The sequence below is a fragment of the Gekko japonicus genome, unplaced genomic scaffold, assembly GCF_001447785.1.
Source record: "Gekko japonicus isolate JY-2015 unplaced genomic scaffold, Gekko_japonicus_V1.1 scaffold3091, whole genome shotgun sequence".
NCBI lineage: Eukaryota > Metazoa > Chordata > Lepidosauria > Squamata > Gekkonidae > Gekko > Gekko japonicus.
The window spans coordinates 123,764-151,146 of NW_015167629.1; the positions used below are offsets into that span (position 1 = coordinate 123,764).

The 27,383-nt window shown below is 41.5% G+C and overlaps 1 protein-coding gene across 1 annotated transcript in view; it reads right to left on the minus strand.

Annotated features, from left to right (window-relative positions):
- Positions 1–1,827: 1,827 nt before the first annotated feature.
- LOC107112849 (cytochrome P450 2K4-like) overlaps positions 1,828–27,383 on the minus strand; it is a 33,837-nt gene continuing 8,281 nt past the window's right edge. The window contains exons 4-9 of the mRNA XM_015414047.1: positions 25,313–25,473; positions 23,040–23,213; positions 16,373–16,520; positions 5,104–5,288; positions 2,871–3,012; positions 1,828–2,254 (exon numbers count right to left, since the gene is read on the minus strand). Of these exons, the coding sequence (XP_015269533.1) occupies positions 2,067–2,254; positions 2,871–3,012; positions 5,104–5,288; positions 16,373–16,520; positions 23,040–23,213; positions 25,313–25,473 (998 nt within the window). The 3' untranslated portion in view covers positions 1,828–2,066. The remainder of the gene's footprint in view (positions 2,255–2,870; positions 3,013–5,103; positions 5,289–16,372; positions 16,521–23,039; positions 23,214–25,312; positions 25,474–27,383) is intronic.

Consider the following 27,383-nt stretch of genomic DNA (forward strand, 5'->3'; position numbering starts at 1 on the left):
GGTTTTAAACAGAAGGCGGGTGAGTGGGGAGCTCGCCCTTAGCTGGAATGGTCAAGGAATGGCTACCGCCACGAGATCTAGCCGGCCAGCCATCCCCAATTAGCCAGCGCTCCCATGCTGAACGCTAATAGGCTCCCTCCAAACTTGTGATTCCAACCGGGGATACGGGGGCTGGACAAAAAGCCTCCGCTTGCTCATGGGCAAGCACCGGTCCTTTGGGGATTGAAAGACATCTGTAGTGTGTCAAGACAAGAAATCAGACACAGAAACATCGTTGTTGTTTTTCTCTATACCAGCAAAACAATAAATCACCTCTTATCACTCATTCCAATTACGTAACAACATACCATATGGACAATTATTGAGACTTAAAAGAAATTCCACACTTTGCTCTGATTATGAGCAGGACTCTAAGAAAATGATGGGTCAATTTTTAGACAGGGGGTACCCAGAACACATAGTCTATTCTGCCTACTCTAGAGCCAATAAAGTAAATAGAATGTCCTTATTACAGAACAAAGCCAAAATAGATAGTAATCGCATTCAGTGTGCTTTTCAATACAACCTCTTAGCAAAACCTATTAAAGCCATTATATTAAAGCACTGGCATTTACTTAGTGAGGTTCCAGGGTGCTCCCTGACTCCTGTAATAGGTTTTAGAAGAACCAGAAATTTAGGAGATGTTTTGGTCCATTCTGATATAAGTAGACATTCCAATATAGTTCCAGTCAGAGTGGGACACTTTAAATGTGGGAAAAGTTGTAATGTATGTCCACTATCTATTGTAGGCTCTGTTTTTCAGCATCCTACTAGTACAGAGCAAGTGAAGATTAATCACTTCAGTAATTGTAATACCTCTAATGTAGTATATGCCTGTGTATGTGTGTGTAAATTGGTCTACATAGGAATCAGTACAAGACCTATAAAAATCCATATACAGGAACATCTATCTCGTATTAGGAACCAGGTGGAGTCTGCTCCAATGGTTGCCCATTTCAAAACTGCAGCACACAAACCAGAAGATTTCAAATTTATGGTATTGTTTCATTATAGATCACAATCCTACAATCAAGTAGACATATCCCGGGTTTTACTACAGAAAGAAGCTGAACTTATTTTCAGACTACATACACTGATTCCATCAGGATTAAATCAGGAACTTGATTTGAGTTCCTTTCTGTAAATGGTCAGGGTACCTTTAAGATAAAAATGCCATCTTAAAACATCACACCTGTTGGATCCTACAAATTTTCCATTGAGACATTGTGCCACACTGAGGGTAGCTGAGCCAAATATCACATTGTAGACTCTGTCACATGAGAGCATGATAGGAGCTCCCCAGTCACCAGGTTGGTAAATTTTGAAATAATTATTTTTCTTGAAATTATTCCTGTATATGTGTCACTGATGGACTGTAGAATATTCATTGTGCTTGTCTGCTTTCCTTTAGATTAAGCGTGAAAACGTACAAAAAACTGTATATGAAATTTACATTGTGAAATAATGGTGAGTTTATAAATTGTAAATCCTCCCTGTATATTTGAGTAAATTTTATGTTTTTTGTTAGTATTAAGCATGTTACACTTCATTGCAGCTTGCAGCACTTTATTTGCTTGAAGATAAGAAATACAGACGACAAACCTGAAGAAGGATTCGTAAACGGACTTATACTAGATATCCGTTGTTTGTCTAAAATTATACTGTAGTGTCTTATATGTACTGTCAAGCCTAAGATTGCATTTAATTTGTTATAGTTGTAATTTTGCTGACAATTAATTATAAACATCTGCTTATATTGTATATTCATACACGGTGATTTATTGTTTTGCTGGTTACATTACACCGTGGTCTTGTTTGTTTTTCTCTATACAGCAAGCAATTGTCCAAAGTTGGAACTAAGTTTTATCTCTGATCTAGTTTGTAGGGGTTCCACAGATAGGTATATGAAACACAAAGCTTTGTGACAAAGCATAGTCCGGTTCTGCTGAATCTGAAGTGTCCTTATTAGGCAAAAAGGTGCAGAAGAGGAGGATGGTGTGCGGAGGGAAGGAAACCATGGCTGGATGTTAAGAACGTGGCAAAGCACATAAATTGAAAGGTACTGGAGGCGTCGTAAAGCCAACTGCAGGGGTCAGGTCCAGGTCTTCTTTAGACATCCCAGGGGCTGGCTGGAAAGTGAATCTCTGCAGGAGACTCACAAAGAAGAGGAAGAGCTCCATTCTGGCCAGGGTCTCACCAGCACACACTCGCCGACCTGTGACAATGCAGATGGGGCAGGGAAGCCCTGTTATTTCAACTTGTTTATAAAGTTTTATGCCATTTCCCCCATGGAATGATGGCCAAAGTAATTTACCATGAATAGAAAAAATATTAAACATGAAGATGGACTAAAGTACATAGAAGAAGAAGAGGAGGAGGAGGAGGATATTGGATTTATATCCTGACCTTCACTCGGAGTCTCAGAGTGGCTTACAAACTCCTATCCCTTCCTCTCCCCACAACAGACACCCTGTGAGGTAGGCAGGGCTGAGAGAGCTATCAGAGAACTGCTCTTTAAAGGACAGCTCTGACAGAACTATGGCTTGCCCAAGGTCATCCAGCAGCTGCAAGTGGATCAGTGGGGAATCAAACCTGGTTCTCCCAGATTAGAATCTGTGCACTTAACCACTACACCAAACTGGCTCTCAATCCAAACTGGCTGTCATCAGCATCAGAATGATGAATGGTACTGAGGAAGAATGGTAATCTTGAAAGAATATTTGATTCTGAAAAGCGGAAATGGCTACCTGGGACAGTGTTCTTCTAAGTAAGTGGATTTGGGAGAGTGATCCGTTAATTAAACACACAGTGATCAATCTGAAAGGAGTTACCTGCAGAGAAAGGCAGGAAGGCGTCTCTCTTGACAAACTTTCCTTCGGAATCAAGGAAGTGCTCGGGATAGAATTTAAGCGGTTTCTCCCACTCAGATTCATCGTACAACACAGAGTACAGTAATGGGATGATATGCGTTCCCTGGAAAGGCAAAACGATGAGTTATTGAAGAAAATGAAGATGGCCCATCAAGTACGTAGCTATCCTTTAGATAAAGAAAATGCCATCTTACAGAGTTCCATAAGAATTCAAATACAATGAAAGCAAAATTAAAAATTGACTTGGATGGACCGTGTTTTCAGAATTTGAATTTTTTGGCACAATCCAGGCAATAATGCTGCAAGGGTCAAGTAGTTACATTAAATAAAATAGTGTCTGTCTGTCTGTCTATCTATCTATCAATCTATCACCATCTATCTATCTATCTATCTATCTATCTATCTATCTATCTATCTATCTATTAAAAAGCTAAAGGTTCCCTTGCTCGAAAGCCAGTCGAGTCTGACTCTAGGGTTGCGGTGCTCATCTCCGTTTCAAAACCGAAGAGCCAGCGCTGTCCGAAGACATTTCCGTGGTCATGTGGCCAGCATGACTAAACACCAAGGCACACGGAACGCTGTTCCCTTCCCACCGAAGTGGTACCTATTTATCTACTTGCAATTTCTTGCTTTCGAACTGCTAGGTTGGCAGGAGCTGGAACTAGAGACAGGAGCTCACTCCGTCATGTGGTGCACTCGGGTCTCGAACTGCTGAACTACTGACCTTTCACAGTCTGCAGTTCAGCGTCTTAACCACTTGAGCCACCGCAGCTCCTATGTATCTATGTATGTATCATCTATGTATGATCTATGATTATATATATCATATTATCTATCTACCATATGGTATATACAATGGCAAAGATTAAAACCATAAGGTCTGAATATCAGACTGCATAAGACATGAACATGAGCTTTATATAAGCTGTAGTAATTTCACATACAAAGTTGCTGATTTCACATTAAAAGTTGATGAATAAATCAAATGACCGATAAGACCAGACACATTTCAGCATCTCGGGCCTTCCACAGCAGGCAATAATCTATATATCTAATTCTCAGCAGTCCCCTCTGCGTGCAGACACTCGTGTCCGTAAACAGAGGGCGCACTCTCCCCCAAGAGGTTTTTCTACAGACTTGGGATTCAACTTCCCTCCCCTAAATAAAAAGCATTGTCTGCACATGTGCAGACAGTACAGCTTACATTCAAGGGCCCAGCTGACGGTTCTGCTCCCATGGCAGGAGGGAATGCCAGAAACCACTTCGTGGCCGGGCAGTGAGGAACACTGGGAGCAGCTCCAGGCCCAGCTGCTGTGGCGTAGAACTCTGGGAGAGTTCTGCTCCAGGCTTGAGGCAGTTCCCAGGCACTTCCAGCACAGCTGCCAAGCTCAAAGGCAGGCAAAAGGGGGGGTACAGAAAGAACGGAGGATTGGCTGGGGAGGGGGAGGGAATGGGAAATACGGGGGTATTGGCTTGGGGGGAGAGAAAGAAGGGATTGGCTGGGGAAGAAAGGGAAATATGGGGTATTGGCCTGGGGGGAGAGAAAGCAGTGGTATTGGCTGGGGGAGAGAAGGTGAAATTTGGGGGTAATTGGACGGGGGAGAGAGGAGGAATGGGGTTTGGCTGGGGGAGACAGAGAGAAAGAGAAAGAAGGAGAGAGAGGCTTGGGGGAGAGAGAGAGAAAAGGGAGGATTGTCTCAGGAGAGAAAGACAAAGAAGGGGAAATTGGCATGGGGAGACAGAAAAGAAAAGAAGGGGTATAGGTTTGGGAGGAGACAGAAAAAGAAAGAAGGGGGTATTGGGTTGGGGAGAGAAAGAAAGGGAAAGAAGGGGGAGGGGGGAAGGAGCAAAGGTGGGAGAATGTCCCCTCCCTGCAAGTTTCTTGCAGGTTCCCACTTACATATACTATTTCAAAAAGACACACATTCAGAAGTTAATATGTATAAATCCAGAACAGGTGTTGCTATCTTTTCCTTCATTTGTTACAATCCAAGAAAAGCCAGAAACATCCCCATTATTTCCATAAGATTAATCTATGGGACTCTGAAGAACGTCGCGGGGAAGGCAGGCTATAAATTAAATAAATAAACCATTAACTGACTCTCTTATTCCATGAAATTATATATTGGTTGCAAAAAATTCACAAATGTGCCATATTCAGCTGAACAAGGAATATAAAGCAAACAACAATTACCTTTGGAATGAAGTAGTCTCCAAGAGTGACGTCTGCACTGGTGGCATGTGGCACGTTGGTAGGGAGAATATTAGCAAACCTCTGAACTTCATGAATCACCGCATCTGTGTAGGGCAGTTTTGCTCGGTGCTCAATCTGTGGTTGCGCGGACCCGATTACCTTTGTTATTTCTTCTTGCACTTTCCCTGAGAAAACAGAACATTTCCCCCCAATGAAGTAAATTTCTGTTTCAGATTTTGAATCATCCCCTAAAAATATTGGGGGTATCTTCATTAGTATGAATGGATCTTGGATTCTGCTCTTGAAAAAGTGCCTTGAGTCAGGGATCCGGTGATGGAGGGGGCCTCCCTCTTCAGCCTTGTACTGTGATATCCAATAGACCTCAAGAGGGGTAGAGAAAGAGGGTGGAGCCCATTTGGAAGGGTTTTTTAAAAGTTTTTATTATTTTCTCCAAAAAGTGTGATAGAAACGGAAGGAAGGGATGGGGGAAAGTATCAATTCATCTAGTTTATCAAATAGTGTTGTTACATACAATGAGTAAAGTCAGATATATAAAAAAATAAACACGAACTTTCTGAAAGTTAGCGAGAAACTATTAACAACAAAATGATTATGTCTTTAACAGTTGAGCAAACTTCTACACTAAAATTAAATCATCATAAAAACCTGAATATTTGTCTAAATCTAAATTTATTCTTGCTAAGTATTAAATACTGATGGAGTAAAAAATAAAGTATCGAAACTGTAATCAATATCTTTATCACCTTTAATATGGTATTCAGATAATTCCAAAACTCAGAGGGGGGGAAATGTTAACTATTCCCATAATAAGAATGATAAGATTGCTATTTCTGCTGAAATTGTTTCAATGATGTTCTGTTTATATAGTTTTGCCAATGTTGCTTATTCAGTTAGTTTTTCTTTCCAGATCTCTATCATAGGACAGTCTTCTGCCTTCCATTTCATTGCAAATATTATTCTGGCAGCTGTCAACGTATATCTAAGTAGGTCTTGTGAGGTTCTATCTATATTATCTGGTAGGATTTCCAGTAGTCTCTAGTTTCATTGGGAACTTGATTTTAAAATATTTTGAATCTCTTCATGTATATTTTTCCAGTATCTTTTTGTCTTGATGCAAGTCCACCACATATGGTGAAAAGTGCCATCTACTTCTTTACATTTCCAGCAAGCCCCTTTGTAATTCTTGTCCATCTTTCCAATATCTTTTGGTGTGACATATCATCAGTAAAACATCTTGTATCCGTTTTCTCTAAATGCTTGGCAAGCATTGGCAAGTAAATCTAAGACCTTTAGTTCATACATTTTCCCAGCATTGGAACAGTATTTCCTCACCAAAATTTTGCATCCATTTGATCGTGCAGGGTTTGACCTGTTCTTCTTTAGAATCACATTGAAGCAATAACTTGTAAATTCGTACTAATAAATGGTCTTTAGATTTTCAAAATCGGTCAGTTCACTAATAACTCTTCTCTTAACACATATTTTTTAATCTGAAAGAAATTTGAAAGTTTATCCACCATTGTATCTCCTTTCCTCCTTCTTTAATCTCTTGCCACGTCTTGATGCCACCTTGCGGGTTTATCATATATTATAAGCCGCCCTGAGCCTTCGGGGTAGGGCGGGATACAAATGTAAATATAAATATAAATGAATAAGTTATAGAATCATTGTTTCTCCTTTTGTGATTAGTGTAATAAGCATCTATTGGTGACATTATTAGTGGAATTGTAGGGCTGATTTGTAGAATTTCACACATTTTAAATAGGCTATCTCTGATTATATGATTTTTATCTTGGGTTTTGTTTTTTGTTATAGATTTTTTAAATCCACAGATAGAAATATAAATATAAATGAATAAGTTATAGAATCATTGTTTCTCCTTTTGTGATTAGTGTAATAAGCATCTATTGGTGACATTATTAGTGGAATTGTAGGGCTGATTTGTAGAATTTCACACATTTTAAATAGGCTATCTCTGATTATATGATTTTTATCTTGGGTTTTGTTTTTTGTTATAGATTTTTTAAATCCACAGATAGCTATATAGTCCGTCATCAAGACCTGAAGATTCTAAGATTCTAACGACAGCTTAGGAGTGACATGATTGAGGTTTACAAGATTATGCATAGGATAGAGCAGGTTGAGAAAGAAGTACTTTTCTCCCTTTCTCACAATACAAGAGCTCGTGGGCACTCCATGAAATTGCGGCGCTGTCAGGTTAGAACAGATAAAAGGAAGTCTGTCTTCACCCAAAGAGTGATTAAAACATGGAATTCACTGCCACAGGAGGTGGCGGCGGCTACAATCATGGATGGCTTCAAGAGGGAATTGGATAAACATATGGACCAGAGGTCCATCGGTGGCTATGAGCCACAAGGTATAGATAGGAACTCTCATTCTGGGGCAAGTGATGCTCTGTATTCTTGGTGCTTGGGGGAGGGGGCAACAGTGGGAGGGCTTCTAGTGTCCCGGCCCCACTGCTGGACCTCCTGATGGCACCTGGTAGTTTTGGCCACTGTGTGACAGAGTGTTGGACTAGATGGGCCATTGGCCTTATCCAACATTGGCTTCTCTTGTGTTCTTATGTTCTTAATTTTACCATTCTTTCCTTGGGGCTTCTGATCCAATTCAATATCTAAACTAGCCCAGCAGCTTGGTAATATAATTTAATATTAGGTATCGCCAGACCACCTCTTTTCTTCTCATCTTTCTTCTCATCTTATTCTTGGCTTCTTGTCTTTCCATACAAACTTATTTGTTTGTCTTTGCCAGTCATTCAAAGTCTTTCCTGGAATTGGAATTGGGATCATCTGGAGTCACGTGTGACGCTTGCTGAAGGTAGACGTGTGGGGAATCAGCTCCACACAGACTTGCCTAAAACTTGCTTTTTCCGTGGCATAACTTTGCCAAAACCCTCTCTAGTTGGGAGAGGGTTTGCAGGAGGCTTAACTTGGACCGAAGAGTGGGTGGCACCACTCTGGACTCTAAGGTTTTTGCCCTGAAGCAGGAAGAGTGAGAACCCAGCAAGGACTGCATTGCTTGCCGGGCAAGGGAAGCGCAATGGACGGAGGAGGGAGATTGCTATTCAAGCCAAAAGAAGCCAAACAGTATTTCCAACAACAGAAATGAAGCTAAGTAATAGAAATTAACTCTAATCTTTATTTACTGGGGGAAGCTTTTTTTTGAGAGAAAAAAAAAGGGAAAGGGGGAGCGGGGTGGAAACGCTCAGCTCATTCCCAGTTTATGAGTTAGGGGTGGAGTAATTACGGGGGAAAGAAAGAGCTGAAAGGTTAAGAGGTGAAGAGACAGCTATAAATAAAGAAAAAGAGCAGTTACTGCCGAGTTGTTTTGTTTTCTCTATTCAGAGAAGTGCCGAGGAAATTGAACACACCTGGTGCCGATTTGAAGAGCGTGGAGACGAAGGAGGGGGCCCAGGAGAGGAGTGAAGCCGAGTGAGCTGCATGCAGCCGAGCAGGGCGACGGAGAGAGCCGAGCAGAGGACGACGCTTCCAAAGGGAGAGGTTCTGGTGCGAGCGAGGGCTCTGGGCGACGTACTCAAAGGGCAAGACCAGAGCGACACAGGGAGACATCTAGTGGAGCCGTGCTCATCAGGGGAAGGCAGCAGAAGGTAGCGGAAGAGGTGTAACGTGACAGGCAAAAGGAGGGGCGAGACACAAAATCTTTAAAGGGAAACACTCTGGGCGACGCACACTAGATTCAAGACCAGAGTGACAGATAGACAACAACAGTAGGGGAAATAACTGAACAGTGGGGACTGGAATAAACAAATACGAAGTAAATAAAACACTTAAAACAGGACAACAGTAGGGGGAAGAAAAAAAAACAAAACAAAATTAAATTAAATTAAAAAAATTAATTATAAAGAAATAAATAAAACATTTATAACAAATCTGCATAAAAGAGTGAACAGAAAACATTATAAAGTAAAAAAGATAGTAGTAAAATTACAGGATAAAAGACAAAACTAGAGTCTGAGGAAATGGCTTCGGGGTCAGGAAAAAAAGTGTTCACCCCCCCTGCGCAAGCCGGGCTGTCGCAACTGAAAACAAGTACAGCCCAAGTGTCAATGAGTGACATACAGACAATGATGCAAAATTGTCTAGCGCAAGCCTCAGAGCATACAGCAGATCTTATAAAAAAGGAATTAATCCCAATGCAAAACAAAATGGAGGAAATCTCACTTCAGATAAAAATGGAGACAGAAGAAATAAAAAGTGAAATAGCAAAGATAGCCCAAACTACAAAAGACCTGGAAGATAAGGTGGAGGATCTTGATGAAGAAGTGCAAGAGTTAAAAACTAAATCAGAGAAACTGGAAGATACAGTGATTTGCCTAGAAATGGAAACGGCAGGAACAATATTAAGATTTCAAAATATACCAGAAAAACTTAACCAAAATTTAAGAGAAGAACTGATAAATAAAATAGCTGAACAGTTTAAGATAGAAGATGAAAAAGAGCTAGCAGCAGACATAGATATGGTATACAGGAAGAATTCGGCGTATACCAAAAAGCATAAATTACCTAGGGAAGTTCAGATGAAATTCAACAAAAAATTAAGAAGAGATCAAATTCTCTATAAGGCAAATTCAAGTAAACTAATAATAGAAGGAGAAGAAATAAGGATTTTGAAGGACATCGCATGGAGAGTGAGGGAAAAGAGACGCGACTATGAGATCTTAACGAGATTACTGAATCAAAATCAAATTCAGTACAGGTGGTTAATACCCGAAGGCGTGCTATTTACATACAAAACAAGAAGATATAAAATAGATTCAATTTTCAAATTAGAAAATTTTTTGGATAGAGAAGGCCAAGACCTGGGATGGGGAAAAAGATATGGGAAAAAGAAAGGAAAAAAAGGGAACGGAAAAGAAGAAGAGGAGGAAGAAGAAGAGGAAGAAGAAGAAGAGGGAGAATTGCAAAATACAGAACTTCTAAGGCAATTTGAGAAAGGAGCAAAAAAGGGGAAAAGGGAAAAGAAAAAACAACTTTTGAGGTTTAAAACTGAATCGCAAATACGTACAAGATTACAACTGAAAAACATTGTCACAGCTAAGAAAGATAAACAAGATGGCAACTAAGTCCCTAAAATTAATATCGGTTAATGTGAACGGTCTGAATAATCCGCAAAAAAGAAACAAAACATTTCATCAACTAGCAAAAATACATGCAGACATCACTTGTCTCCAGGAAACCCATATAAAGGAAGACCATGCAAAATACATAGAATGCAAAAAACTAGGCACACCCTTCTGGGCAGCAGATAAAGTAAAAAAAAGGGGTGTGGTGACATATGTTAGTGAACAACTAAATCCAGTACTTAAATATAAGTCAAAGGACGGAAGAATTGTGATAGTGACAATTAGAAGGAAGGCAAAAGAAGTATGGATTGTAAACATATATGCCCCCAATCAAAACCAAGAAAAATTCTTTGAGGAACTTAAAAATGTATTGGTGAAGGAAAATCCAGAAAACATCTGCATAGTGGGCGATTTCAATGCAGTACTAGAACCAACAGATGATAGGCGAAAGACGAATAAGAGTATGAAACTGGGCCCGGGGTTGCCAAGGAACTATATAAGAATAATTGAAGAATTTAACTTAATAGATACCTGGAGGACAAAAAATCCAACAAAAAGAGACTACACCTACTTTTCGCATAGACATACCTCATGGTCGCGAATAGACATGATATGGGTAGATGTCAGCATGGCTAAAGAACTACTAGAAGCGGAAATATTACCAGGGACGTTTGCAGACCATAACCCAGTTTGGATAGCATTAAAAGAAAATGGGAAAATGCCAAGGTGGAGAATAAATACAGGTCTACTGCGAGACAAAAAATTTGTGGACAAAATTAAGGTAGAAATAGAAGAATTTATACGGATAAACAAGACTGAAAAAATGTCACTGAATATAATATGGGACACTCTAAAAGCGTATTTGAGAGGTCTATTCACAACTCAAGAAATATGGAGGAGGAAACAAAAAAAAGAGAAACTGAATAAACTGACAATAGAATTAAAAAAAGAAGAAGAGATAGCAAAAAGAAAGGGTGGCCCAAAAGAGACATTGAGCAAATTAAAACTGATACAACATCAAATAAATTTACTATTAACGCAGGAAGTGGCTAATAAAATAGAATTCACAAAAGCATACTACTTCGAGAATGCAAATAAACCTACAAGGTGGCTTGCATATAAACTTAAGAAGGAGAAAGAGAAAAGAACAATCATAACTTTAAAAAACGAAAAACAAGAAGCTCAGTCTAGTATGCAAGATTTGAAAGAAATCGTGGAAAAATTTTATAGTGATCTCTATAAGTTGGAGCCATGCACGCAGTCAGAGCTAGAAAATTTTTTGGCGAAACATAACAAAGGAAAATTTACAGAAGAACAGAAAAGGTGGTTAAATGAGAAAATCTCAATGTGTGAGGTAACAGAAGCGCTTAAAAAACAGAAGAAGAAAAAATCGCCCGGACCAGACGGAATAACAGCAGAAGTCTTTCATAAATTTGAGGAGGAAATTGTGCCCACATTGAAAGAGTTATTAGGCAACATCATGAAAACAGGAGAGATACCTATATCCTGGAAGGAAGCAACAATATCTTTAATCCAAAAACCTAATACAGATGGATTAGAAATTAAAAATTATAGACCGATCTCACTGTTAAATGCGGACTATAAAATCTTCGCAACAATTTTAGCCTCAAGGTTCAAAAAAGTAATGGCGGAAGTGATACACCAGGACCAATCCGGATTTCTTCCTAAAAGACAGATTAAAAAGAATGTAAGAACTATCATAAATGCGATAGAATATTATGAATATAACCCGGGTAAACAAGCAGCGCTGATGTTCCTAGACGCGGAGAAGGCATTCGATAATGTCAACTGGGACTTTTTACAATATAAATTGAAGCTTTGGGACTGCGGAGACAGTTTTGGGAGAATGATAAAGGCGATCTACAAAGAGCAATGGGCGAAGATAGTTGTGAATGGGGACTTAACTCAGAACATCCCGATTCAGAAAGGAACAAGACAGGGATGCCCTCTCTCACCTCTTCTGTTTATTTTTGGACTAGAATCATTAACGGAAATGGTGAGAAATGATAAAAACATTTTGGGACTCAGAGTTAAAAAGGAGCAATTTAAACTGCAAGCCTTCGCCGATGATTTGGTTTTTATAATGGAAGAACCAAAGACGTCTGTCACACACCTAATGAAACAAATACAAGAATATGGAAAAATAGCAGGATTAAAAATTAACATCAGGAAAACGAAGATCTTGACAAAAAATTGTGATAGGAAAGAAATAAATGAGATACAACAAATTACAAACATGGAAGTGGTGAATAAAGTAAAATATCTAGGGATCACGATAACAAACAAAAACATCCAACTATATGATAACAACTACAAAGTTTTATTAGAAGAGATTAAGAAAGATCTGTTGAAATGGCAAGACCTACACATTTCGTTTATGGGATGAATAGCCACGATAAAGATGTCTATACTACCACGCTTCCTGTTCTTGGCACAAACTATCCCAATTGTGAAAAACAATAAACTGTTTGAAGAATTAGATCAAATAACAAGGAAGTTTATTTGGCAAGCTAAAAAACCACGGATCAAATTAAAACTACTACGGGACAAAAAGGAAAGAGGGGGTCTAGCCATCCCGGACTGGCAACTTTACTATAAGGCTGCAGCCATGGGATGGATAAAGGATTGGCTACTACTAAAAATGAAAGAAACCTAAAACTCGAAGGTCATGACCTATACATGGGCTGGCACGCCTATGTATGGTATGACACAGAACAAATACAAAAACACTTCCAAAACCATATATTACGAGGCGCATTGTTTAAAATTTGGAGAAATTTAAAAGGAAAGTTTTACAGCAAGGTTCCAGGATGGGTCGCACCATTGGAAGCTTTTATTTTGCCAAATTTATTAACTGAAGACAAGAAAGTGAGCTACGAAACACTATTAACGAAAGAAAAAGAACTAAAACCCTCTGAGACCTTACAAGAATTAAATATTAATTTAACAGCTTGGGAAAAGAACCAGTTAAAATCTAGGTTTGCTAAAGACAGAAGAAGAGGCTTTGAAACACTTAAGACAGAGCTAGATAAAATTTGGCTGTCATCATCAGACAAATTAATTCAAAAGCTATACAATTTTCTTCTAAAGGAAGAGACGAAAGATGAAATTATAAAACCAAGCATGAGGGCTTGGATGAGAGACTTGGGACAGGAAATAAGCATAGAAAAGTGGTCCAAAGCCTGGAAGTCGATAAAATTGTTAAAAGCTACCGCATACAAAGAAAACATCTTCAAAATGCATTTTCGATGGCATTGGTCCCCAGATAAAGTAGCAAAGTGTTATAAAAGGGCTTCGGGAAACTGTTGGAGATGTAAAAAGAATGTCGGCTCATATTTTCACGTTTGGTGGAGATGTGAGAAAGCAGTAAAATTTTGGAAAAGAGTACAAAAGCTAATAACAGCAATTCTGGAAATAGAGTTAAAGTTGGATCCAGAAGTATACTTACTGAATGTGCTACCAGAAGGGATTAAATTTAATGACACATGTGTGATATTGTACATCCTTACCAGCTCTAGAATTCTTTTAGCAAAATGCTGGAAGTCGGAACAAATACCGAGTAGAGAGGAGTTAATTGGTAGAATCATGGAAATAAGAGAGATGGACAAATTAAATATGATTTTGTTGGCAAAAGATGAAATTCTATTTAAAAAAAGATGGAAAAAACTTGATAAATGGTTTGAAAAGACCATCTTTCAAAATCTTTTTTGTATTATGGACCAGGTTATCATGTAATTGTTCTTAAATAGTGTATCATTCTGTCCCATGATATATATTTCTAAATAATTAATGGGGTTGTTTGTTATGTCACATCCTGAAATTTTCTTAATCTCTTCTTCTTCTTGAGTAGTTGAAAAATTTTAAATAATCTTGGTTTTCTTCCTGTTGATTTTATAACCTGAAAAGAGTCCAAACTTGTCAATTTACTCCATAACATGTTGAAGGATAGTTGGGGGTTCAAAACTGTAAGGACCACATCTGCATAACTCTTTAGTTTAAACTCCTCACCTTTTACTTTTAATCCTTCAGTTTTGGAATCTTGTCTTATTTTAGAAGCAGGGGTCATTTCCTGCGGGAGCGCACAGGAGCGGAGCTCCGGCAGTAAGGAGCCCAGGGGGCGGGCACATGCAACAAGCCCCGCCCCCTGCTCCCAGTAGCCCTCAGTCGGGCCACAAGGAGCAAGAAGCGACCAGGTAAGTTGCAGAACCACCACCCCCGGCCCACCTTCAGGTACAAGCTCTCCCTCCTCTGTGTGGGCAGATCTGCGCGTCCCCCCCCATAGCTAGCAATCCAAAACAGTCCAGTGGAGCCTGAGCGGTGGGTGTTGCCTTCTGACACACTTCCACTGATGTCAGGGGGTGTGGCGTATGCAAATATGTTATGCTAATGAGCTATGCCAATGAGCTCCTGCACCTCTTTTTCTACGAAATGAGCCCTGCTTAGAAGCAAAGATTTCCATCACAAGAATGAAGAGAAGAGGAGAGAGTGGGACATCCTTGATGGGTTCCTTTTTCTATTTTGAATCCATTTGTCAAGATCCCATTGATTAAATCTTTTGCACGTTGTTTAGTACGGATGTTCTGTATCCAGTTCGAAAATCACCTAGAAATAATGTGTGCCCAGTAGTGATATCAGCGTGTTGCTGGGGGGGCTGGGATTGCTCTGTGCGAGCCATATGCACACTGGTGAAAACTGGAAGGGACAGTAGTGGGTCACTGGCGAGGAAACCCCCCCCCCCCAGTAACCCTGACCTGAGTAGCCCAGGCTAGCCTGATCTATAATGTACTCAAAGCTGTCTTGAATGCAGGATCTGTTGTGAATCATCTCATAAGGAAGCAATGTTAAGCTTCATCCTGGGCTAGGATCCCAATACAGCCAATGACATCGCTAGCCCAGGAAAAGTGTATCCAATCACTTCAAGCAAGTCCCCGAGCGGGAACGATCGTGATTGGCTCTTTTGCGCTCAGTCGTATTGGTTGTTATGTGTATGATAGGCGTGGCTATATTAGCCGGGAAATGTTTAAAAGCAGGACAGCTGCAATGTAAAAGCTGTTCTGGCTATCAGATGTTGATCCGTGTTGGAGAAGTATTCGAGTTGAAGAATAAAGTTGTGTTCTTGCTGAAATCACTCTCCGACTATTTGTTAAGCTCACGACTTAACATGATCCATTCATATCGTGGAAGCTAAGTAGAGTCCGCCTTAGCTAGTATTTGGATGGGAGACCTCCAAAGAATACCAGGGTCCTGATGCAGAGGCAGGCAATGGTAAACCACCTCTGAAACATCTCTAGCCTTTAAAAATGTCTAGCTTGCCACCTAATGGTGCATAAAGCTAAAAGAGCTAGAACTCCTGGCTGCCAATCTTAGGCTCCCCTGGTTATTCTACAGACATTCAGCAATTATAGCCCATTGAAGAACATAGCTGTAAGCATAGCTTTATGATGAAGCGAATCAACAGTATATTTTCAATACGTCACCAAGAGAAATGAATCGTTGAAAGACAGTTTATGTACACCTCCTTGTTCAGAAGAAGATCATTGTCGAAGCAGCACACCATTCCGGAGACCACCATCTACATTCACTATATACATTACTTATTTTCTGTTATTGTATATTATGATTTATGAATATAGTACCAAGTGCTAAATTGTCACCGTTCTTTTTTCTTTTGGTCTTATTACTGTGCCCATTCTTGCAACTATATTCTACAGACACTGCCATACGACAATAATAGTTATTATATTTAATTACCCCCCCCAGTAAGTTCCACCCTTGCCGCCTCACTGATTCCTTTTGTTTTTAAGTTGCCAAAATTGTCTCCATGGCCACTGTAATAGTTTTGGCACTGAGTGAGTGAAGGTGAACGGTCATTCTCTAAACATGATTGGGATCTTGGGGAAGGGCACAACAGATGCGACTTTAGAGGAGAATTCAATCCACCCCTTCTGTAATATTACACCAGATGGGAAAAAACAGGAAGTATAACTCACAGGTGCGTATTGTTCACCCTCATTCAGGTAACATTCAACAGCAGTCTCAGATTGTTTCCCGTTCTGACCTCTATGCGTAACTGGAATCCAGATATCTTAGAATAATGGAAACCAGCCAATGGAAAGGACTTACTCTGAATTTCAGGGTACTTCATCATCAGCAATAGGCCCCAACGCAAGGTAGTCGAAGTGGTCTCTGTGCCAGCGCCAAATAAGTTCCCCACCACAACTTTTAGGTTTTCATTATGGAAAAATCCATTGCGCTGGTTCTTGTTCTTTTCCTAGGCGATAAGAAGAGATAAAGCATTCCTTTCCTTTCCTTTGTCCAATTACAACTCTGGCTCAATGCCTTGAGCAGTATAACAATCTGAAATTTCATTTGCAATCTCTATTTATTTCTCAAAAGAGAAAAGGAATATTTTTTTTTGTAACATCCAAAGTTATATTAGGGTTTTGATCTGAAATAGGTCCACCCTGCTTGGAATAGAATAGTAGAAATCCACCTACCAGTATAAAATGAAATGACATATTCAGCTGGCATATAAAGGACATTCCAATAAAATGTGGGAAATTGTATCTATTCTACCAAGCGAACAACAGCCTCTCATAAACACGGTTGAATGGGCATTCATTCTAGTAAGAGTAAAGGCTTTGAGAAGACCAGGACTAATAATAGAACTGTTATGATCAATCTGCCTAATCCATTTTTAAATTAAATTTACTGATTCAGCAAGCATCAGTGCCTGGATAAATTGTGTGGTAAAAGCAACAGCTGACCATTTCTTGTCCATGATCCTAAGCATTGATGATTTATAAGGATCCTTCTTCAATAAAGCCAGATAGCCATTAACTTTTTAAGCATAGATGAAATGCAAATATCCATGCCCTAGCTTCCAGCGATGGCCGACCAAATTTGATACGCAAAGCCGCTACAGCAACCCAGTGTGGAATGTTTAGCAGCTTTTGGGGGAAGTAAAGAAGTTGAAAATCAATAGACTTCATGACCACCTTATTTCTTTTTGGAACCCCATATAAGATAATAGGGCAACCAGGATGGTGAGAGGGTTGGAATCCAAGTCTTATGAGGAAAGGCTGAAAGAGTTGGGTATGTTTAGCCTGGGAAAGAGAAGGCTTAGAGGGGACATGATTGCAGTCTTCAAGTATTTGAAGGGCTGTCATGTAGAAGATGGAGCAGATCTATTCTCTCTTGCTCCGGAATGCAAGACTAGATCTAATGGGTGGAAATTACAAGGGAGTCGATACTGGCTAAATATCAGGAGAAACTTCCTAACTGTAAGAGTGGTTGAGCAGTGGAACAGTCTGCCTCAGGAGGTGGTGGATGCTCCTTCGCCGGACATTTTCAAGCGGAGGCTGGATGACCATCTTTCGGGTATGTTGTAGGTATGTAGGGCTATCTTTCGGCGATGCTCCTGCAGAGTGCAGGGGGTTGGACTAGATGACCTGCAAGGTCCCTTCCAATTCTAACATTCTATGATTCTAGGGATTGCTTTTAGAATACCACCTGGTACATATCTCCTTATTCTTTTCCGAAAGAAATGCAGAATACCCCCAATACAGGTTTAGTTTTCTTTCTCGCAGCTTTTTGATGTAAAGCCCCATTTAAATTTGAAGCAAATTAAATCCCAAGATAAGGATTTTTAAAAAAAACTTGTTCTGATTCATCCCCGGGGCCTTAGCCAGTGATGGGGATTTAGGGGCTCAGACTCCTATTGATTAGGGGTAAGCCCCAGTACCAGTGAGTCCCCAGAGCGCCCCTCCAGCCCCCTCCTAGCTATTAGAAAAATATTACTTTGAATTTAGTTCAACAACAACGCGCTGAAGCAGGCTGCCGGCATAATTTGACTCCTTCCTTGCTTGATCCCTTCCTTCCTCCTGTCTGGTGCTGTTGGCTGGCCAGGACAATCCTGGAATTGCAACTGAGGACTGGGCTGCAGAGGTCAGTAACTCTGAGGAGGCAAACCTCACAGAGCACAGATGGCTGAAGCCCAGGCTGCTGTGAAGGGAAAGGTGGAAGAAGAAGAAGAAGAAGAAGAAGAAGAGATTGGATTTATACCCCGCCCTTCACTACCCAAAGGTGTCTCAGAGCGGCTCCTTTCCCTTCCCCTCCCCACAACAGACACCCTGTGAGGTAGGTGGGGCTGAGAGAGCTCTGACAGAAACTGCTCTTTTTCAAGAACAGCTTTTATCAGAGCTACGGCTTGCCCAAGGCCATCCAGCCAGGTGCAAGTGGAGGAGTGGGGAATGCTTTTGCTGTGACGGGGCGGCTTTCTTTTCCTTTCTCTCCCTGCGCTTGGCTTGCCGGCTGGCAGGCGGGGGGGGGGGAACCCTCTCCAGTCACCACTCTGCCACCTGGCTCCTCTTCAGCTCTCCTTGAGGAGAGTCACTACTTTTTGTTGTTCAGTCGCACAGTCGAGTCCGACTCTTCGCGACCCCATGGACCAGATCCCGCCAGGCCTTCCGGTCTTCCGCCGTCCTCTGAAGTTGGCTCAATTTCATGTCCGTTGCCTCTATGACACTGTCTAACCATCTCATCCTTTGCCGTCCCCGTCTTCTTTGACCTTCAATCTTTCCAAGCATCAGGGTCTTCTCCAGTGAGTGCTCCCTTCTCATTGGGTGGCCAAAGTATTTGAGCTTCAGTCATTATCTGGCCTTCCAGGGAACAGTCAGGATTGATTTCTTTTAGGATTGACTGATTTGATCTTCTTGCAGTCCAAGGGACTCTCAAGAGTCTTCTCCAGCACCATAGTTCAAAAGAATCTATTCTTCGGCGCTCGGCCTTCCTTATAGTCCAACTCTCACAGCCATACATGACTACTGGGAATACCATTGCTTTGACCATGCGGACTTTTGTTGGCAGGGTGATGTCTCTACTTTTTATCATGCTGTTTAGGTTCGCCATCACTTTCCTCCCAAGGAGCAGGCGTCTTTTAATTTCATTGCTGCTGTCACAGTCTGCGGTGATCTGGGATCCCAGGAACGTGAATTCTGTCACTACTTCCACGACTTCCCCTTCTATTTGCCAAGGAGTGATGGGGCCGGATGCCATGATCTTAGTTTTTTTGATGTTGAGCTTCAAGCCCACTTTTGCGCTCTCCTCTTTTACTCTGAGCAAGAGGCTCTTTAGATCCTTTTCACTTTCAGCCATTAGAGTGGTATCATCTGCATATCTGAGGTTGTTGATCTTTTCCCCAGCAATCTTAATTCCCGCTTGTGATTCATCCAGGCCAGCATTTCGCATGATGTACTCTGCATATATATTAAATAAGCAAGGTGACAGTATACATCCTTGTCGTACTCCTTTTCCTATGCTGAACCAATCAGTTGTTCCGTATCCGGTTCTAACTGTCGCTTCTTGGCCCTTATACAGGTTTCTCAAGAGACATGTGAGGTGGTCTGGTACTCCCATCTCTTTAAGGACCTGCCATAGTTTGTTGTGATCCACACAGTCAAAGGCTTTAGCATAGTCAATGAAGCAGAAGTAGATATTTTTCTGGTACTCTCTTGCTTTCTCCATAATCCAGCGAATGTTGGCAATATGATCTCTCGTTCCTCTACCTCTTCGAAACCCAGCTTGTACTTCTGGTAGTTCTCTATCCACGTACTGTTGAAGCCTAGCTTGTAGGATCTTGAGCATGACCTTGCTAGCGTGTGATATGAGTGCAATTGTGCGATAGTTTGAACATTCCTTGGCATTGCCCTTCTTTGGGATTGGAATGTATACTGATCTTTTCCAATCCTGTGGCCACTGTTGCGTTTTCCAAATTTGCTGGCAAATGGAGTGCAGAACTTTAACAGCATCCTCTTCTAAGACTTTGAATAGCTCAGCTGGGATACCATCACCTCCACTAGCTTTGTTGTTAGTAATGCTTTCTAAGGCCCATTTAACTTCACATTCCAGGATGTCTGGCTCGAGGTCAGTGATTATACCGTCGTGGTTGTCAAGGACATCGAGGTCTTTCTTGTATAGTTCTTCTGTGTATTCTTGCCATCTTTTCCTAATCTCTTCTGCTTCTGTTAGGTCCCTACCGTTTTTGTCCTTTATCATGGCCAGCTTTGCATGGAACGCTCCCTTGATTTCTCCAATTTTCTTGAAGAGATCTCTAGTCCTTCCCATTCTATTGTTTTCTTCTATTACTTTGCACTGTTCATTCAGGAAGGCCTCCTTATCTCTCCTTGCTGTTCTCTGGAAATCTGCGTTCAGTTGGGTAAATCTTTCCTTTTCGCCTTTGCCTTTCGCTTTCCTTCTTTCCTCTGCTATTTGTAAAGCCTCATCAGAAAGCCATTTTGCTTTCTTGCATTTCTTTTTCTTTGGTATGGTGGTGATTGCTGCCTCCTGTACGATGTCACGAACCTCTGTCCATAGTTCTTCAGGCACTCTATCTATCAAATCCAGACCCTTGAATCTATTCTTCACCTCTACTGTATATTCATCAGGGATGCGATCTAGGTCAAACCTGAATGGCCTCGTGGTTTTCCCAATTTTCTTCAGTTTAAGTCTGAATTTTGCAATGAGTAGCTCATGATCTGAACCACAGTCAGCTCCAGGTCTTGTTTTTACTGACTGGATAGAGCTTCTCCATCTTTGACTGCAAATTATATAGTCAATCTGATTTCGGTGTTGCCCATCTGGTGATGTCCATGTGTAGAGTCGTCTCTTAGGTTGTTGGAAAAGGGTGTTCGCTATGACCAGTGTGTTCTCTTGACAAAACTCTGTTAACCTTTGCCCTGCTTCATTTTGCTTTCCAAGGCCAAACTTGTCTGTTATTCCAGTTACCTTTTGACTTCCTACTTTAGCATTCCAGTCCCCTATGATGATGAGGACATCATTTTTTGGTGTTAGTTCTATGAGGTGTTGTAGGTCTTCATAGAACCGGTCCACTTCAGCCTCTTCTGCATCAGTGGTTGGGGCATAGACTTGGATTACTGTGATGTTGAATGGTTTGCCTTGGAATCGGACAGAAATCATTCTGTCATTTTTGAGATTGTATCCCAGTACTGCCTTTTGCACTCTCTTGTTGACTATAAAGGCCACACCATTTTTTCTACGAGATTCCTGGCCACAGTAGTAGATATAATGGTCTTCTGAGTTAAATTCGCCCATTCCTGTCCACTTTAGTTCACTGATTCCTAGGATATCGATGTTCAGTCTTGCCATCTCATTTTTGACCACGTCAAGCTTACCTTGATTCATAGATCTTACATTCCAGGTTCCTATGCAGTATTGTTCTTTGCAGCATCGGACTTTCCTTTCACCATCAGACACATCCACAACTGAGTGTCCTTTCGGCTTTGGCCCAGCTGCTTCACTCTTTCTGGGGTTACTTGTACTTGCCCTCTGCTCTTCCTTAGTAGCATATTGGACACCTTCCGACCTGAGGGGCTCATCTTCCGGCGTCATATCTTTTAGCCTTTTGATACTGTCCATGGGGTTTTCTTGGCAACAATACTGGAGTGGGTTGCCATTTCCTTCTCCAGTGGATCACTCTTGGTCTGAGTTATGTGCTGTGGCCTGTCCGTCTTGGGTGGCCCTCCACGGCATAGCCCACAGCTTCATCGAACCACACAAGCCCCCTCGCCACGACAAGGCAGTGATCCATGAGGGGGAGTCACTACTGGTGAATCCCAAAATCCCAAAGCCCCCCCCAAATCCTGAAGCCCCACCCTGGAAGATTTTCTGGCTATCGGGCTGTCACCCCCCCCCCAATGGGCCAACAATATGTTTTAGAATTCTCTTTATGGGTGAAGACCACCACCTTGAACTTCTGACAGTTTCCTGTCAAGCCTTCTTTATGGTTCAACCATTTTATTTTTCCATACAAGACAGAACATAAAACAAATAAAACAGACAAACAAAAATACACGAAGGGGCGTTTCCGTTGACAACATAAATTTTTCTGTTAAAGTACCTCGTACGCTACCAAATTGTATTTTTCAATTTCCCCCCCAACGTATATTTTAAAATATACCTTTGTTTGTAATTAAAAATAAAAACAAGTTCTAGTTCTTATTTCCTTGTATTTCAGTTTTATGTCCACCCCCCACGGGCCAATAATATGTATTAGATTTCTGTTAACAGAAACCCTGACCCTGCCAGCCACCCTACAGTACAAGAGAGCCTACAGTGGTCTAGATTATTTCGGAGTAAGCAGAGAGAGATTTCTTACTTCTCACGTCACCACCATTTTCCTTGTCTCAGCCCCCCAACCCACGCTCCAATGGACGGCTTTTTACAAAATGGACAATTCATATTGTGCTATATTATATTAACATTGAAAATAATAAACTGTGGGAGAACCGGGTTTGATTCCCCATTCCTCCACTTGCACCTGTTGGATGACCTGGGGCAAGCCATAGTTCTGTCAGAGCTGTTCTTGAAAAAGAGCAGTTTCTGTCAGAGCTCTCTCAGCCCCACCCACCTCACAGGGTGTCTGTTGTGGGGAGGGGAAGGGAAAGGAGTTTGTAAGACACTCTGAGACTCCAAGTGAAGGGCAGGGTAAAAATCCAATATCCTCTCCTCTTCTTTTTCTTCTTTAAAGTTAGTGTCACCTTTTCATTGTAGAGACATAAAGGGAAAGACAACTGGGGAATTAGAGACAGCAGAATAATGATTGTGCTGCATATTAAATTTGTGTATTTCTTGTGGAAATCCAAGCTGGTTTTATGGGCTGCTCCCCCCTCCCCCAAGCGAGGTTCCTTGTCGGCTGGCCTGGCATTCTCATGCAAAGAGTCCTTAAATCAACGGGTTAGAGAAAATCACCTGTGATTATCGGCATGTTTACCTCTTGCTGTTTGATCAGGAAAGCATCGATAAAGCTCCTCTGGTCGTTCACATCCAGTTCTTTGAGGTGTTCTATGAAGGTGGCCTGTATGAAGGCGTACAGTTCGTCCCTGTTCTTAAGGACAGTCTTGCGACCCCCAGAAAGAAAACCCAGAGAAGGGAACATGTTGTACAGCTAAAAGAATAAAATATGAGAAAAGGAAAGATAAAGAAATCTCCAAATCCTACAGCTGAGGCAGAAATCTCAAAAGTGTTTTGAAAATCTCCTGTGACAGTTGCTAGGAGATGTGCTTGCAATCGGATTTTATTTGTATTGTGCTGATGCTTATGTGTATGGAATGCACCTGCATTTGTGTGTATGGGTTTTGGAATGCTGTGTGATTTTCTTGCTTCGGTCTGTCTGCACCTGGAAGCTGCTATGCTATGTGCTTGGCCTGCTCTGCTTGCATTGGTACGCTAATGAAGACACACACACACACACCTACCCATCCTGCCTTGGGAACAAGAAGGCATTCTCCATTATGCTCAGCCACAAGGACTCTTACAAACAACAGTTTTTCCACCATGGATGGATTTCTGGATAACACGTAACCCTCTATCTGGTTTGCATCTGAAAGTGACTTCTTCATGTTTACTGCTTGGACCAAGCCAGAGCATCAACACATCAAAGGTTTCCATGGCAATGCAACTTTGACACCTTGACCAAATGGTTCCATTGAGGTATAGGCTTAGATTTGAATATTGCCCACTCCCTCTAGATAGATACGTCACATCCCAGCAACCAATAGGTATAGGGGATGGGACGGACTGAGGACAGGAGATTGGCACTGATGCCAACCCCCAAACTAGGTTTTAAAAGGCGATGTTCATCCTTTGTTCGTTGCTAGCCACCTTTACCCCACCTTGTAACTAAAGTTTTGCCAGCTAGCTAGCTAGCCATCTTTACTCTACCTTTTGCAACTTAAGCTTTGCCAGCTAGCAAGCCAGCTAGCTAGCCATCTCTACCCCCCCCCCCCCACTTGGGCACCTTACGCTCTCCTCCAGGTAATTCTAGAGTGATCTCGGACTGCAGCCAGGAAGCCCACACGTGTTGGCTGGTTCCAACCCGTGTGAAGTAGAGTTCCTCTAGTGAGATCTTTTGTTCCTGCTTTCTTCATTGAGAAGATCAAACTCTATCTTCTGGATCAGATAAGTATCAACGTCACCCTTTTATGTGTTTACCTCCAATTAGTTAAAGCTTTATTATTTTCCATACTGATTGTTTTCCATTTCTACTGTATCTAAAGGAACTTGTGAGTGTGTGTGAACGAATCTGTTGTTTGTATGCTTGTGAATTTCAATATTATTCAGTAAAGACAACATTTATTCTTTAAACATCCAGCTGTGTTGTCTCTTTATGGGGAATAAGGAGTGTCTATTCTGGTTTTAATCTCTGTATACACTGGTGTCCAAGAACCCCTTAAAGCCCCTGTCGTACATAAGACAGATTTGGGCAAAGGGTTAATCCTCCCAAAGAGGATTTCTCCTAACACAGTGTACCACCCAAACCTTCCTAGGTTGGTGTAGTGGTTAGGAGTGCAGACTCTAATCTGGGAGAACCGGGTTTGATTCCCTACTCCTCCACATGCAGCTGCTGGCGTGGCCTTGGGTCAGTCACAAGTTCTTTCAGAGCTCTTGTCTCAAGGGCAGTTCTCTTAGAGCGCTCTCAGCCCCACCTACCTCACAAGGGAGGGGAAGGGAAAGGAGGTTGTATGCTGCTCTGAGACTCCTTCAGGTAGTAAAGGGCAGAGTATAAATCCAGTCTCCTCCTCCACTTCTTTTTCTTCTTCTTCTTCTTGCTGGTTTCCAAGCATTGCAGTGATTAGGTTTACCAGGCTGTACAACCACCGGGATATTAGGAACGGGGACATGAGAGTGAGTTGCTGGCATTGCACATGCTATGATATCACTTCCTGGCAAAACCATAACTGACACCATGTTGTTTGCAACACTGGCATTTTTAAAAACCTCTCTCCCACTACTGGTTCAAGCATCAGGAAGCAACAGGGGTTGCCTGAGGACCTGGCAAGACTTAAAGTGGCCCAGCTTTAAAAGGACTGTTCCATATATTTTCTGAAACATTTCAATTCAGTTTCTCAGAACAATTTTTGCATCTGCTATGAAGTCCTGAGTTTGTGCAGTGAATCTTTAAAGGCATGAATATGTACACAGACCTGCCTGTACTGTTTGTACTGGGATTTCAACCATTTTAAAACCGAATTTTAAATAGTTTACCATGACGGAGGGACTTCCCACAAGCCGGACGTTTTCATTGACCAAGTTCAGTAATCTTACAAACGTGGGGTCTTCATATTCATATCGCTTGCCGAGTAAAATGGACACTATAATATTGGCAACAGCCGCATTCATGATTGTAGTCGTCTCGAATGGTTTCCCTAGAGAATTAATATTACAATGGAAACATTATGTTATGGAATTAACATCAGTATCACTTGTGCTTCATGCATTAGCTTGCATATGCTTGGAGAGTATTTATCACCTATCCTGTGCTGACACAGAATTCTCTGCAGTGTAGAGAGGGGGAATTCTAGACGGGACCACATCAAAGTATGACTCGGGTGTTTTTGGTGCCTCCCGAAGTCAAGGATAAAAAGCCAACTCACTGTTGTGAACTACCTCTTGAGGAGGCTATCCTAGTAGTCCTCAGAGCAAGCAGGAGAATAGGAGGGACTCGGTGCTTCTCTTCTCAGTTTCCCTGTTAGCAGCCTGCATCAGGCCAGGACAACCCTGGTCTAGAGCTCTAGAGACAGCTTAAGTTAAGTATTGTTATTCCTTATTCAACAGCCAAATTACCTGTCCTCATTTCGTAGAAAGAGACGTGCAGGAGTTCATTTGCATATGCCATAACCCTTGACAAAGGGCATGCATGCAAGCATGCCCAGGTTCCCTGCCTGATCTTCTCAAGAAAAGGTGGAGAGGCTGAGGGGGGAACAGGGACATGTCTGCCCACCTCCCCTCCCCCCCCAGCCTGTGGTGGGCTGGCTGGAGAAGGCAAGGGTAGGGTGGGCAGGCAGATATGCCTGGGTTCCCTACCCAGTCTTCTCCAGATGCCCTGCAGCCGCAGGGCACCTAGAGAAGATCAGGCAGGGAACCCAGGCATGTTTAAAATGCCTTTCTTTCCCTTCCCCATCTGGGGAAGAGAAGGAAAGGCATTTAAATCCCCCCAGACAGCCGGGGGTGTGTGTGCCCTGGGCTCCTTACTGCTGGAGCACTGCTCCAGCTTGCGCCATCAGAAAATGACCCCAGCCTGTCCTGCAGTTACTGTTAATAAAGAGGCCTTCAGCCAAACGGAACTGGGTATTTATTTATTTTTCAAATTTATATTCCACCCTCCCCACGAATGGGCTCAGGGTGGATCACAACAACAGTTGGGCCATTCGGCCACACAACACAATAATAAATAATCAGTTAAAAGTTTAAAACATGCATTTAAAAACAAACTGCATCAATACTGATGCCATTCATTTAATCCCACCCTCACACAGGTGATGTCTTCAGTTACTACACAAAACTTTCTATTGTATGCCTTTTGGTTCAAAATCTTATCATTCAGCAAACCAGTTTCTGATTATCAATAAATTTTGCACGTTCTCCATGGTATATGATGAAATGAGGATAACTAAAATTGTCTTTTTAATCCAACATATCCTGGTATCTTAGTGAGTCTTCTTCTGCATACACCGTAGGCAAAGTGAATGCTTCCAAAGGCATGGTCAATCTTGATCTTTTTACATAAAAGTTTTTATGTATTGTATCCCACTTCTCCACTTCCTTGAGGATATTAGAAAGAATATATTCCAGGCTGGAGCAATCAAAGTGAGAAGCTGTACCAAAATTTCCTCGATGGCAAAGACCCAGAAGTGGCAGATGAAGTACTCCATGAACTTGATGCTGCACACAGACAAAAATGGACCTGAGCAAATGTGAATCTGGATTTCAGACATTCCAGTAGGAAGACCAGGAGATTGTTGAAAAAACTAGATGCAAGCCCACCTGTACTCCGAGGAAATCTGAAGGTAACATTAAACCTGGTAGCTGCCCAACTGGTGTCTGTATCCAGAGCTCTGAAGGATCGAGATTTTACAATCAAGATAAAAAAAATAACTCAAAATTTTGAAATTCACCTGCCCTAAAGACTGTGAGGTGTCAGGGGATTCCAGAATATTTATCTTGGTGGCAGAAGGCACAACTGGAGTCAACATACCTTAAAGATAAGAAATTGGGTTTTAATAATAAAATATCAGAATTAGAAAATGTTCTGATGTATACAGAATCAGTGATAGAA